The sequence below is a fragment of the Eschrichtius robustus genome, chromosome 19, assembly GCF_028021215.1.
Source record: "Eschrichtius robustus isolate mEscRob2 chromosome 19, mEscRob2.pri, whole genome shotgun sequence".
In the NCBI taxonomy this organism is placed as follows: domain Eukaryota; kingdom Metazoa; phylum Chordata; class Mammalia; order Artiodactyla; family Eschrichtiidae; genus Eschrichtius; species Eschrichtius robustus.
The window spans coordinates 13,199,350-13,214,670 of NC_090842.1; the positions used below are offsets into that span (position 1 = coordinate 13,199,350).

A 15,321-nucleotide genomic window follows, 5' to 3' on the forward strand; every position below is an offset into this window, starting at 1 on the left:
GGTATGGCAGTGGTTCCTTTCTCCTATGTAAGTCCACAGTTCTGTGGGACATCTCTCCCAGGGCTACAGTTCTCATCATGTTTGGTAATGGCTCCCTTCCCATGCACTTCAGATCTAGGTGTTATAAGAGCTTCCCACTGTGGCCAGTCTCCAGGTGCTTCATCATCCACTGTTAGTTCCTTTAATCCTGCCCACACTTTTGTAAACTGTCTGTTCAATTAAATTTGATTCAATTACCTCTCTGAGTGTGCCATCTGTTTGCAGCCAGAACTCTAATACACCTTTATACAAACTCTTCAAGAAAAAAATGAACATACACTCCTAACTGCCTTATAAAAGGTTACACTAATCTTAATAACAAGAAAAAGATAGTATAAAAATTATGAGTGAAATTTTATAACATATGCAGAAATCCCAAGTAGAATATTAACACATTAAATCTAGCAATGTATAAAAATAGAACACATCACAACCAAGTAGGGTTTATTTAAAGAATATAAGGATAGCTTAACACTACAAAAGCTATTGATACAATTCACCTCAGTAACAAATTAAAGGAGAAAGACAATGTGAATAAATGCAAGGGAAATTTTGATAAAATAGCCATTTGTGATATTTAATTTAACAAACTAAGAATAGAAGGAAATAAAGGCTATCCACCGAAAACATACACAATGCTTCCAATGCAAGAGGCACTTCCTTTAATAGGAGGAAAACAAGGATGCCCATGGTTATAGATTCAAATAAACTTTTTACCAGAGGAAATTGCCAGCAATCCTAAGGTAAGAAAGAGGACTGACACACAAGAGAATTAGAAAAGAAGAAACAAAACCGTCATTATTTACCAAAGTGATTCTCTTGGATTTTCTCTGTAGATGCTTTCCATTAAAACTATTAGACCTGTAAGAGTTCAACAAGTCTGCTGAATATACCAGAAAACTGAAATAATTATAAAAAATTTTAAAAATACTATTTACAGCATAAACCAAAAAACTATAAGGTACCCAGGGGTAAATCTAACAAAAAAGATTCAAGATCTTTAGATAATTACTAAGCTTTACCCAGAGACATTAAATAATAAGAGGTTACTTTTACTGATCACTTACTATCTGCTGGGCAATGCTTTGAGTGATGTGGATATGCCTATAAGCTCATTTAATTGATACAATAGTACTGTATGATAGATATAATTATTATAAGCCTCATTTAACCTTAACCACTACCCCACACTGCCTCTCCTAAGAAGGGGTTTCTCGTGTGCATTAGTGGTATACTGGTGAGCATAGCTGCCTTCCAAGAAGGGGTGTCTCATTGCAGGCACCTCCCATGCAGGCACCTCTGGCTCAGCCAAGCCAAGCCTCCAGAAGACATTCTCAGGTGATACTGAGGCAGACTCGACCTGAATTACCCAGGCTCCAGCTGTCTGAGACTCTCAATTGAAGGGCAAGAAGCCCTTCTTCCATCAGATGAGATCACAGCACAGCGTGGGAGCAGAGCTTGGGACTTGATCTACTTCAAATCACATAAGGATACAGACCAACTCTGAAGAAAGTAGATCTCCATATTAGGCCTAGCCACTCTTCAGACACCATGTCACTTTTAAGTTCATGTGGCTTTCCCATTCCTAAGAACAGGTCAATGTAGATTCCTCAGACTTGACATGTTTTATTTATTAAGACTTTAAGCTGCTTTGCAGAGTTAAGGACTTAATGGACATTCAACTATTTATGCCTTTTTAGTAACATTTGAAGATTCTGGCTAATGGAAATGCAGTATTTATTTTGCAGTTTTTGCAACTTTTCTGTAAGTCTGAAATTATTTCAAAGTTTTTAAAAATGTAAAAAAATTTTATCCTTACATCTGTAAGTCCATTCCCATCAGGTTCACGGGTAGACCCAATTTTATAAAGATGGCAATTGATAAACTCAACATAAAACTCCAGTAAATATCCTAACAGTTTTCCCCCATAGAAGTTGACAAAGCTGATTTTTAAATTTATCTGGAAGCAAAAAGCTCCAAAAATAGCTAAGCAGTTTCTGTTGTTTTATTGTTGTTGTCTGTAACATACAGAACTGTTTATTCTGCTGTTTGCAATACAAAGACATAGGGAAATGTTATTGTTTGTGCAATATAGTAGGGGAAAAAATGTGAAACTGTCCATTAGGGTCGGTTTACCAGATGTCCTGTCATTAAGAATAACAGCTATAAACAGAGCAGTTCCTGGTACTTTGTACTTCATTTTATTGATTCTATCTGGATTCCCTTATTTGTCCCTAGAAAGCTTTATTTAGACAACACAGCTCTGAAAGAGAATAAATAACAATATGAAAGGATTTGCCCTTCTACATGGCAAGACAAAACTATAGTAATTAAGGAAGTATTAGCACAAGGATAGACAACTTGACCAATGGAACAGAACAAAAAGCCCAGGAACAAATCCATGCCTGGAAGGAAACTTGATATTTTGATAGAGGTATCTTGAAACTTGATAGAGACAGCTTTGCAAATCAGTAGGAAAAGACTTTACCATTCCTCACTTGCTGCTGGGAGAGCTGGTTATTCATATGGAAGAAGGAAAATATATCTTTATCTTACTCCATTCAAACAATTTAATTCTCCATAGATTAAGGACTCAAATATGAAAGGCAAAATTTTAAAACTTTTAGAAGAAAATATAAGACAATAATCTTTATGACCTCAGGGAAAGAAAAATCCTTCTTAGGACACAAATGCACAAGCCATTAGGGAAAACACTGGAATATTCAATTATATTAAAGGTAACTTAACCGTAAGAAATCGCAAGGAGAATAAAGAGATAACCCACAAACTGGGATATACAGATGTATATCTGGAAACAAAATGAAACAAAAACACAAATTCATACAAACTAGTAAGAAAAGGATGAACCATCCAATATAAACATGGATAAAAGACATGAACAAGAATAATGATTAAATACACATTAGTATATTAATTATATGTAAATGTGTATTACATCAAGTATATAAATAACAAAAATCACAACGATATATCATTTCACACTCACCAGAACTTGCCAAAAATTCAAGTACGACAATATCAAGTTTTGGCAAGAACATGTAACAAGTGAAAATATGCTATTTGGGGAGTATAAATTGGTACGAGCACATTGGCAACCTACTGGGCAATATTTAATCAAGAGTTGAAGGTATATATATATGAGCCTGTGACCCAGCTATCTCAAGACTAAGGATGTACGCTAGAAAAACTCTCATTCAAGTATACAAGGAAACAGCAAAACATTCTCAAAGTAACTGAAAATAACTTTAATATCCACTGATGAGAATGGATTGATAAACGGTGATATCTGTGGTATATTCTTACAATAGAGTACAGCAGCAAAAATGAATGTGTTATAGCAGCAAATAGTACAATGGATTTACAGATCTCAAATCCATTTTGAGTTGTATCTATAGACAGAGATATGAAAGGATAGAGACATTATAAAGTTTACATAAGTTAAATACTGTTTTGGATAGAAACAGGCAGTGAAAAGTATGAACACATACAGGATGATCAACAGGAGAGTCAGGGCAGTGGTTACTTTTGGGAAGGGAAGGAGAAAAATAGGAACTGAGCGAGGTCCATACAATTACATCTGCAATGTTCTATTTATAAGATGTTATGGGAAAACCCGAATGAACTTTTTGGCCAACACAATATTAATCTGCTTGGTAGGTAAGTACGTTATCTCTTTTGCATGCCTGAAATAGTTCATTTTTTGAAAAGATTCCAAGAGACAAGAACTCCTATTCAGAGTCACACCACTATGTGATTTCCTAAAGTGTGCAAGTGAAACCAAAATTGAAATAGCACAAACCCCTGTGACCCTTCCATCTTACAGTCACAGGACTGAAACTTTATAGAGTTCATCTAATAAATGTGAATGGACAGGAAAAGGAAGGGGCAGGATCCACCTTGGATCCCATGACAAGATGTACCCTGGGGACCCTCAGGGAAAAGAGAGGAAAGTTATTCCTGCTCTTTTATAAAAGTGATAATCACTTTTTTCTTAGTTGTTTTGAACTCCTTATGCAAAAGATACTTTGTAATTATGCCATCAATTAAAAAATGTTGAGCCTCCACTACATAACCTAAGAGAAATTTGTCCTCTCAGAACAAACTGCTTTTTTCTTGTTTGAAGAAGTTGGTTAAAGTCATCTCTGCAGGATGTATCTATAATCCTAGAGACCTGGATACCTTCAAGGCCCAGAACTCCCCCCTCCCAGTTCCATGCTTCTGCCCTTTTCTCTTAGTTATTGCTGGCTCTTAGGCATCAAACGCTGGCTTCCTGTTCCCCTTTATTGAGCTCTGGAGACTTGGAACTGGTAAGAGGCTTTGAAGAAAAGTACAAAGCCAGGAAAACACGGAATGGAGACAACTATGACTTTCCAAAGGAAAGCAAATCTCAACAGTTGTAATAACATTTTAGACTTTCCTCTGTCTGTAGCTTACGTAAGACGTGGCTCAGACAGGAGGACCTAAGAAGTACTTAAGTCACTGAAGTTGGAAACGGTGAAAACTCAGGTTCCGGCGGGCAGAGAGGCTGAGGACAGGCTTTTTTTTCTTTAATTTTATTTTTGGCTGCGTTGGGTCTTCGTTGCTGCGCGCGGGCTCTCTCTAGTTGCGGTGAGCGGGGGCTACTCTTCGTTGCAGTGCGCGGCCTTCTCACCGTAGTGGCTTCTCTTGTTGCAGAGCATGGGCTCCAGGCGCGCGCACTTCAGTAGTTGTGGCACGCAGGCTCAGGAGCTGTGGCTCACGGGGTTAGTTGCTCTGCAGCATGTGGGATCTTCCCGGGCCAGGGCTCGAACCCGTGTTCCCCTGCATTGGCAGGCAGATTCTTAACCACTGAGCCACCAGGGAAACCTAGAGGACAGGCATTTTGGATGCTGGTATTATAATCCTGGCTTGTTCTAAACTCTAAGTATCTCCAGCATGCCCTTTTCACCATCCTATAAAGACACTGGGTGAACTGTTCACTTTGGGTGTCATTCTAAGTGCTTTATTAGACCTAAATTCTTCAGAGCACAGACTCTGTAGAATCCTCTCTATGTGAGGTAGTCCCACAGTCAGGGCCAAGCACCATGCCACCATTTCACAATATGGAAAAAGGAGGCGCACTCGTGGCTCTTATATTCTCATCATTAGGCCTGCAGCCATCCCTTAATCCAGAAATATGATGTTGTTCTTGTAAATGGCCTCGGGCCCTCTGACCCAGGGCCTCCATTTCATGATCCTTTTACACTACAACAGTGTTTTAATGAACTGAGTTTGAATGCTGAAACTCCAGTCTCGTTGGTCATGCTACTGCGACAGTTCACTGAGCACAGCCCTCCCCATTCTATTCTGCTGTCCTGCGCTTTGAATTCAGGGCTTGCTGTCAGCACGGAAAGCACCAGAGTTCTGATATGGCAGCCTTTGGTTATGTTCAACCGAGGGATTTATCTTCCACAACCTACTCAAAACCCTCCTCCAAAAGCTACCAAAAATTCCCCTGGTGAGAAATGCTATTATGAGGAGTGGCTGCTTTCTGACTCACACTGTTTCATTAAAAAGATTTTTTTTTTTTCAAACAAATGTTCAGTAGAAGAATCCAAAGGTTTTCCAAAGTCACAGCAAAAACAGAACAGCTCATAATACTATTTCTCAAAGGTCTGTCACTTCATAGGAGATTCCTATACCTCAAAATGCTGGAGATGCTTAGATTCACTATCCTTTTACATTGCATTTGGCCTCTGGGCTGAGAGGAGGTAGGAAGTGGATGCATTAAACGCAGCCAACAAGACCGGGCTCATCAGGTATTAAGACGGAAGGCAGCTAGCTTGCAAGCCAGCCCTGGGCATAGGCCTTGGACTTACCAGAGTTCGCCAGGGCTGGCTGCAATAGTTATGAATGTTTTAGCCATTTCTGACCAGGATTGAGGAAATCTAATAATACGTGTTATATTTCGTAATGCTTATTACAGTAGTGGGCAGTGTTACCACAAAGTTTCTTTGAAAAGCTGACTTAGATGGTGCTGTGCCTCTGGGGGCATTAAAAGTGTGTCTGATCTAAACAGAATAGACCAATATTACAGAAAGCTCACTTGTATTTATGGTAGACCAAGTACGTCATTGCTTTAGGCTGGAATCCCAAGGGCTCCCTCAAATCCCTGTAGGATTCCTGGAGTACTTAAGCAGGCATCAAGATAAAAGAATCTTAATATTTCTTAGTTTTTCTCTAAGGAAAAGCACCTTCTCAGTGCGGAGGGGTGGGGGGGGGTGATATTTGAGAGGGAAACAAATGAAAAGATCTCCAAAGACTGGAGAAATAGGGGCAAAATAACCAAGCTGGCCGGAGTCTTGGAGTCTCAGTCCTGCATTCTCCTCCTACCTCTGTCTCAGATCATCTGGATGACTCTAGATTTAAGTTTCTTCCACACATAATAAATCAACTTTGACCTTAAAAGATACTGTACAGTACAGAGGTGACTAATTTCAGAACAACTCATTTTGAAGTGTGGCTTATTTAATTACACTTTGTAGAGGGCTGAAGGTACTACCAACAAGCAAGCTGGAGCCATGCTATGCCAAGTCTAATTCACCAAGACCAAAAGGACCACATATGCCGAAATGTAAGGAGGGGTTGCTCCAAAGATTATCCTTCAGAGAGTAAGATATCACCTTACAGCCAAAGTCTGCATAAAGTCTTTCAGCACGGAACATTTCCCTAAATTCTGTACTTTGGGCAAAAAAATACTCAACTCTAACACAGATTTAATAATTATTCCAGGGGGGAAATGATATTTCAGTCACTACTGCTGCCTATCATAAACAAGGCTTTAAAAATTACTTAAAACAGCACTAAAGGGGCTTCCCTGGTGGCGCAGTGATTGAGAGTCTGCCTGCCGGTGCAGGGGACACGGGTTCGAGCCCTGGTCTGGGAGGATCCCACATGCCGCGGAGCGGCTGGGCCCGTGGGCCACAATTACTGAGCCTGCGCATCTGGAGCCTGTGCTCCGCAACAAGAGAGGCCGCGATGGTGAGAGGCCCGCGCACCGCGATGAGGAGTGGCCCCCGCTTGCCACAACTGGAGAAAGCCCTCGCACAGAAACGAAGACCCAACACAGCCATAAATAAATAAATTAATTTAAAAAAAAAAAAAAAAAAACAGCACTAAAGCGTCAATGTCGCGGAGCTCAGAGACAAACACAAGACCAAGGAGGAAAACTCTTACATTTCCTTATGTACATTTTGGCCTGGGATAAATTGTACAGAGATGGGTTTAAAAGGTGGTGGATCAGGCTTCTAGAAAACAGTGTTCAGTGACCAGAAAGAAAAGTGGCTCTAGGGATGACAAAGATACTGAAGTCAAAGATAATGAAAAAAAAGTTTTTCTTTTGATATTTTCATTGAGAAGATAAGAGGACCATTTATATTGGCACATATGAGGAATTTCTTCTTACCAGGCACTTGACTGGAACCACAAAGAAAAGATCACCTGCCCCAGCCCAGATAGAGGATTTAGTTAACAAGGAATAATGTGAGTGAAAGAGTAGAGAGGAGATCACCCGTGTAGCAGCCTCATGGACAAGCGCCTGAATTTGTTTATTCAACAGAGGAACTGATGAAGAAGGTAAAATCTTCCACAAGCTGCAATATTCAGACTTTCTCTTAAAGGAGTGAAGAAGCAAAAATTCTTAGAAAGAACAAAGTAATGCCAATCACCTTCATAATAAATATACATTCCCAGCACCTAGCACAGGTCCGGGTATACTGGAAGCACTCAATCTCAGTTGAATAAATGAATATCTTAGCTCAACAGATCTCCACATACACACACAAAGTCTCATACTTTCAGTCAGCTTAAAAAAAAAAAAAAAAAAAAAGGGTACTTTGTCCACTTTAAAGTCTGGATTCATCCTGAGATCTTGTACTTGTCTAGCTACCTGGCTGGGGATATAAGAAAGAGGACGTAACTCAGGAAGCCCTTCTGTAGCACAAGCAGCCAACGGCAGCTGTGCCTTAGGTGAGAAATCAGGGGAAAGAAGCACAGGATAGGGGACACTGCCACAACTACCTTCTGTTCGGAGAAACTCAGGACCAAGGCAGATTGGCTCAGGCCTATCTGTACGAGAAAAATGCTTAGTACCATGTAAAAGAAAACAGCCAAAGAATGAACAATGCTCTTGCTGGGTGGATCTACCCTCTGGGAGCAATAGAAAAGAAGATTTGTATGGATTCTGCCTGGGAAATATCTGACTAGTTTAGTGATACTGAAAGTGATGCTAATGAATGCATGAGAAAAGAATTCAGAGTTCTTTCTCTCTGTTTATGGAGAGAAAAGTTAAAACCATGGTAGGGGTGCACTTCAGATATAGACGGTGTTCTGACTACATTTTTAGAATCATTTGTTACAAATTCAGATTCTACTAAACTCTAGGAGTGGGGTCCTGTCCTCTGCATTGTTAATGAGACCCTAGAGAATACTGGGCAGAGCCAAGTTTGAAAACCCTTTGAACCATTCACAGAAATCAGGACAGCTCCTGTCTGCATCTGCCTCCTTCTCCTTACAGATCCGGGAGTGCACCATAAATTCTTACCATGCCTCCTCTTACTTTACGGCGGCACGGTGAATTCCTCCTTCCTCTTTACTCCCAACAGAGGAAGGCTGTACTCTCAATTCCAACAACTCGAGGGAGATCTCAAGGTAAACAGTTTCATCAGCCTACAAAGTACCCCAGCTGCGGCTTTCAGATTAAACCTGGTTCTTTATTTGCTTCGCACTTGACGGTTGGTCTTCAGGTTATTCACCCCTCAAGCATTTAGCCTATCAAAATCAGGAACCCAACTGTTGGTTTCAAGGATAAACCTGTGTTCTTATGAGAAAATAAGATTCAGAGGTGAAAACTGCCAGGTCTGTAAGAAGTCCATTCTTATACTCAAGCCTACACCCACCGTAATCACTAGGAACCATTTGATTGAGACAAGGCCGTGGCAAAGCGTGGAAAAGAAACAAATGGAAATTTGTACACATCCATCATTCTAAAAGATGGGGAATAGGATTTAGGTTTTGGACTAACTTCAAGATTTTGGTACCTCAACCTCAGTGACCCAGTCATTAAAAACACCCCCTACTTAAGGGTTAGTAAGAGCAAGACCAAGAGCTTAAGTTACCACCACTTCCCTATGACTTTTTTCCAATTTTGAAACTGTCAAAATTGAAGTTTAGTCTTAAAATCGGGTTTGCTATAATGTAAGTACCCAATAAGCTTGGGTTTAATGTCACATTTGTAAAATACAAAGCATGTTCCTTTCCCCAAAAGGAACTGGAGTTGCATTTCTGGTAAAGAGTGGCTTGGCTCAGAGAGTATTCCTTGTGACCTATTTGGGGTGTGTCTTTGTTTAATGGCAAAATGTACACATCCCATAAAACACACACTTTAAGAGTGAAACCACTGTTTCTTGCAACACCTTTCAAACCCCAGTGAGGGAGAATTAACTGTGACCTTCAAGAAATGATCTTCTCCTCAAGGGAACTTTTTTTTTCTTTTATAGAAAATAAGCCCTCATGGTAATAGAGAGCTAAAAAACTCTGCTTTTTAAAAAGTCTTCCAAGAAAACCCAGTCTTCATTAAGAATAAAACTTCTGCAGGGCAGGGACCCACCATGCTATTTGGAGGCCACAGAATGTTTTTCCTTTTCCAGAAACTATAGAAAGGACCATTACATCTAGCACACCTATAGTGAGGCACAAAGAGGCTTTCTGATCCACTCCGATGGAACTGGCAACTCTCCCTAATTATTTAAGAACAGAGAAAATTAAATCACTTGAGAACCCTAGAGTGGCAGCAGGATAGGACCCATGAGATATCCTGCTGGCACGTTCAAAGACTTACCAAAAAGTCACCATCTATCAGCCCCTGTTCATGGCTTGGTAACAACAGAGAACAGTTTAGTTTTCTGCACACGCACGTGTATACACGCATCTGACAAAGAAGTTGGAGGGAAACCTCAATGACCAGCCATTTTATATTAGGGCCCAGGAAACAGGCAAGCTCTTCCTTCCAACATGGTGGAGCCTCTATATTTTTTCCCCCACATCTAGAAATCTGTATTCTGAGATAAACAGGACTACAAATGGATGACCAGACCTCCAGAATACCACCCAACCATTAGGAGTTAAACACCTTAAGCAAAACGCATTTTATGTGGAAAAGAAGGGACTCTACTCGGATTCTATGAAGCAGCTCTTCTCAAGTGGCATTCTTATTATGGACGGCCCCCTCAACACAGGTCACATGTCAGTAGAGAGCACTAGCTTCCATTTTGGGGAAAGAGTTCACACGATCCTAAATCTCTCTGCCCAGCAACTTCTGAGGAGATGAAAGAAGGCAGAGAACTCTAGAAGTGACCCTGTAAGAATACCACTTCCCATTTCTATGTTATTTGGCTTCTGTAAACACCATCTCATGAGACCACAACAGCGACCCGGCAAGGTAAGCAGAACAGGTATTATCTTCAACTTACAGGTGGAGAAATGGTGACTCTGAGGCTAAATGACTCACTTGCACAAGGTCACAAGACAGGCAGTTAACTAGCAGCCCAACCGGGAGAGGAACCTAGCCCTCTGACACGCAAGCAGTGCAGTTTCCACAACGCTATCCAGCTTCCTCATGTTTTAGGTTGAGAGGCAGTAGAGGGTAATGGCTAAGAGGCCAGGTGGATTCTGATACTGGCAGACCTGTATTCCAATCCCAACTCTGCCACCTATTAGCTATCTGGCCTTGTGTAGGTTCCTTAACCTCCCTTTACACCTCAGTTTCTTCATCTGTAAAACGGGAATTAAAACATTTTACCTCCTAGAGTTATAGTGATGATTAAATGAGCTGATGAACATATGGCACTCTAATTCATTCACTCAACAAATATTTGTGCCTGGCACATGGAGTGCAGGAGTTACAACAGTGATCAAGAGGCACAGTCTTCCTCTCATGGAGCTTAAAATTTAGTCAACTTAAACAGAAAGAGTAAATGGATAAATACAATGTGTTAAGTGCTATCAAGGTAACAGGTGAGTGACTGGAGAGACTGACAGGCGGGAGCCAATTTTTAAGAGTGGTCTCTAAGGAGAAATTTAAGTTGAGCCCTAAGGGATCATAAAAGGCTATCCCTGTGCAGAATGGAAGGAAAAGCATTCCAGGCAAAGGAAATAGGGCGTGCAAGGGTCACAGCCCAGGAAAGGCAAACGTGACTGTGTGTATCCTCGCAGGATTTGGGGAACAACTTTTACAGGCTGGCTGTATTTGTATTTTAAATTTTACAGGCTGGCTGTATTTGTATCTTAAAAGTAACAAAGACAACGCTCAAGGGAGGTGAGGTGTCTCGTCCAAGGTCACAGCTTCTCCAAGGAGGACCTGAGACCCCAGTATTCTACCTCCTGACATAACATCAGCTCGCTCCCTTTGAGGAAGCCTCTAGCTCATTGAGCTCCCCCACTTATTTCACTGACAGCTGTTTTCTGTGCCCCTGAAGAGTTCCAAGAGCACCTTGAAAACACAAGCAACGACATCACATCAACTTCCAGGCATCCAGTCAACTGTGCACTGAAATCCTCACTCTTCTACTCTTAAGACACAAGAGTGAAAACTGCTGGAACCTTCCCCAAGGCTCCAAAATTTCTCTTCTTACAGCAACAACCAAGAGAGGAAGGGGATGTCCTGGAAGGAAGAGCCTGTGGCCTGTTGCAGAAGGTGAGATAGAACCACCATTGCAGAAGAGCGGAAATATCAAAGTTCCTCTCAAATGATCTGCACAGGAAAAACTAATTACTTTATTTGAATAAAACAACAAATCCCTAAGGAGGTGGTTCTCAATCAGGCGATACCCTGCCCCCACCAACAGCACTGAAATTTGTGGGAGTATTGAGTGGGCAGGGCCAGGTATGCTCAATGTCCTGCAAAAGGACAGGATGGTCCTATAACAACTATATTACCCAAAATATTAACAGCGGCCCCACCCATTTTAATATTAATCCCTCAAGGGATTAATATGCTCCAACTTTTCCTGTAGTCCCTGGTTCAGTGGCTCTTCCTAACCTCACTACAACTAGATAAAAAAACCTTAAGGTTTTATAGCTGAGGAGTCTGAATTCTGGAATCCAATTTTAAGCTCATAGCTCCAGCATGGAACTTGGTGGCGGAATAAGGAAAAAGATGTTTCCAGTAAGAGACAGACAAGAAATTTAAGCAAGGGAACTCCTTCTCCAGAGAAACCTCTGTAAGATTACATTTTTGCAACACACAAAATTCTACTTGCGCTTTTTGAGAATCTCCTTATAGCACCCTTCAGTTTAAAATCAGACACTAATGACAGTTCTTTTAAAAACTTAACTATAATCATCTCAAAAATACACCTGACTCTTTCTGGACCAAATTTTATAAGAAATATTATTAAGTTCAAGATGTCTAAGGGAGGGAGATGCAAGAGGGAAGAGATATGGGGACATGTGTATATGTATAACTGATTCACTTTGTTATAAAGCAGAAACTGACACACCATTGTAAAGCAATTATACTCTAATAAAGATGTTTAAAAAAAAAAAAGCTGTCTATAAAGCTGATCAAATGTCTAAAAGTACCAACGGTAGTCATGCCTTGCATCTCATTCAGGGCAGAGTTGGATGCATGCAGGTCAGAGAAGCTCCAATGATATCTAGAGGTCTGTTCAGGGATTGAAATTCCATCCTAGCAATTAAAAGCCACTTTCAAATGTTACTCTAAATTAGTCACTAATTCTCCCTAAAAATTATTTCACAATTATTTTAAAGAATTGAAAAAAAAAGACTGTTTTCAGAAACAGAGATACAAAAAGTCTACCCTATTTCACAATAGCTAGAACAGTGATCCAACAAATAAATCCTCCATAAAGCAATCTTTCTTCTACACAATATCTAAATTTTCTGAAGTCTCCCAAAGGAGTCTGAATATGTTAACTTCTTCACTCCAACTTGCCAATTAGCAAATAGCGGCCCCACACCCCTTCTGACCAATTTTCTAGAAGCTTAACCTGGCTTCTCAGGTTAGCTAAGCAGACAGACCTGTTTTCCTCCAGAAGCACCGAGCAGTGCCTTTTCTGCCCTGCCTGTTAGAGCCTGGGAAATCCTCCTCCAGCTTTTCGCTGACCTGCCACCAGAAGTTCACAAAATGAATTCATCCAGGTTCTCTGAATCCTCCTTTCCCCGACATGTGCCAACAGCCAGGCAATAAAATGCCACCTCTTGGTTACAAAAAGATGCAGAATACCCAGAAGACCAAGCACTTAGCATGGAGGGGAAAAAAAAGATGGAGGGATGCAAGAGTCTGAGCCAAGGCTACTGCATGCAGCACGGGTAACCAGAGCCCTGGTCCTGCAAAGCCTCCCAGGGAGGCTCCCGGCTGGGCCCTCCATCCAGCAGGCCACACCTGTCTATGACAGCAGCCTGACAGCCGCTCCACTTTAAACAATTCAAACAGATTTCCAGCAGGGTGGCAAAACTGGGCACCTGTCTCTCCCAGCAAGAGCAAGAGCCCTAATCCAAACACCACTTGGCCCCAATTTTTTCACACCCTTTGTTTAGGAGACACCGCTTGGTCAAATTGGATCCTTCTCTGTTACCGGTGAGGCAGGCACAATGCAGCAGTTACAGAAAGAAAGCATCGAGGCCGACTTGCTATAAGCCAGACAAGACCTGAGGATGGGGATGCCAGTGAATGAGACTTCAATAGGCATCCATAAGTGAACCAACACCTGAAGTCCTAATACGCCCGGCTCCACAGCCTCTCAGAAAGCCTCTTTTCTAGAGGGTGGGTATCCCATTCATCCCTTGGCTTCGGCGAACCAAGGGGAAGGCAGACAGATCCAGGTTGCGCACTCCACCTCCAAATCTTCGCACACGCGCGAAGGTGTGGGGCGCCCCGGCGCGCCCTCGCTTGCACTCCACCCTCTGAGGCCTCCACCAACCGCGGACTCACCACTGTGCGAGCTGAACCACCTGGGTGCGATGTGCAGAGGTAGAGCATCCGCCAGCGAGGCTCGGGAGCCCAGGTACAGCATCCCGTCTCTATGGTGACCGCCGCCCGTCTCCTGGTAACCATTGCCGTGGGCATAGGTGGAGTCGGACGCCGACCCTCCGCCGCCGGGCGCCCTCTCGGAGTCGCCGGTCCCCCGGGAGGCGGGGGTGTAGAGGCCAAAGGGCACCCCCCCGGCCGTGCTGGGGTCCATGCCCATGCCCGCCACCGAACTGACCGAGCGGCTGCGCAGCCCCATGGCTCCGCCGCCCGCCCGGTAGTGCCCAAAGTGGGGCGCCCCTCCCGGAGGGGGCACGGCGCTGTCATCGGTGGAGACCCCCGGGAAAGGGCCCCGGGAGCGGGCCGCCGTGCTCTGCTTGCCCCCCATGCTCGCCCGGGCCCCGGTGGGGCGGGAACCTGGAGGCCGAGACCCTCCCCCACTTCTTAGCAGCGGGGGGAGGGTTGGGCGAGCATAAAGGGGGAGGGAGTCAAAAAAGGAGACCGGGAGAGAAAAAAGAAAAAAAAAAAAAAAAGAAAAGAAAACCCGCGGGCGAAAGAGGCAGGCGGGCGGGGATCCCAAACTAAGAATTTAAAACGATCCAAGCCAAACGCATGTTTCCCCTCAAGGTCCAAAGAGGCGCAGTCCGGCGCGGGCTCAGCGCGCCACAGGCCGCCCCCGGGCCCCCGAAAGCCGGGGGAGCTGCAAGGAAGGAGGGAGGGAGGCGGCGGGCGAGCGGGCGGGCGGGCGCAGGGAGGCGCCCGAGGAGGCCGCCCGCCCGACAGCAGGAGGCGGAGGAGGGCTGGGGGCGCCGGGCGCGTCCCCCGCCTCAGGACGCCGCGACCATGGACGGCGGCCCGGACCCCTCCAGGCCTCGGGCGGGCTGCGGCGCTGGGCAGCCAGGCGGAGCTCGGGAAGCCGCGGTCGCGTGGCGTAGCGCTCTCGCTCCAGCCGCAGCCGCCGCCGCCGCCTGCCCCGCCAGCCGCACCGCCCTGCTCGGTCCCGGGCTGCGCTCGCCAGCGCTCCTCGCCGCCGTGGAGACAATGGAGGGAAGCAGAGCGCAGGCGCCGCCCGCGCCCCCTCCCCCTCCCCCCCGCCGGGTTAACCCCTTCGCAGCCCCTGCAGCGCCGGGCTGCTGACGCCCGAGAGGTCCCACCCACCCACCCAGCCCGCCCCGACCCGCCTGGAAACTGAGTGGCCTGAGCTATGGGGCGTCAGGAACAGAAGCAAGGCGTCTTTCCAAGCAAGCACTCTTTAA

At 44.0% G+C, this 15,321-nt stretch overlaps 1 protein-coding gene across 2 annotated transcripts in view; it reads right to left on the reverse strand.

Annotated features, from left to right (window-relative positions):
• ZNRF1 (zinc and ring finger 1) overlaps window positions 1–15,083 on the reverse strand; it is a 97,332-nt gene extending 82,249 nt beyond the window's left edge. For both annotated transcript variants that reach the window (XM_068527676.1, XM_068527675.1), the window contains exon 1: window positions 14,030–15,083. In XM_068527676.1, coding sequence (XP_068383777.1) covers window positions 14,030–14,453 — 424 coding nt within the window. In that variant the 5' untranslated portion in view covers window positions 14,454–15,083. The remainder of the gene's footprint in view (window positions 1–14,029) is intronic.
• Window positions 15,084–15,321: the final 238 nt, after the last annotated feature.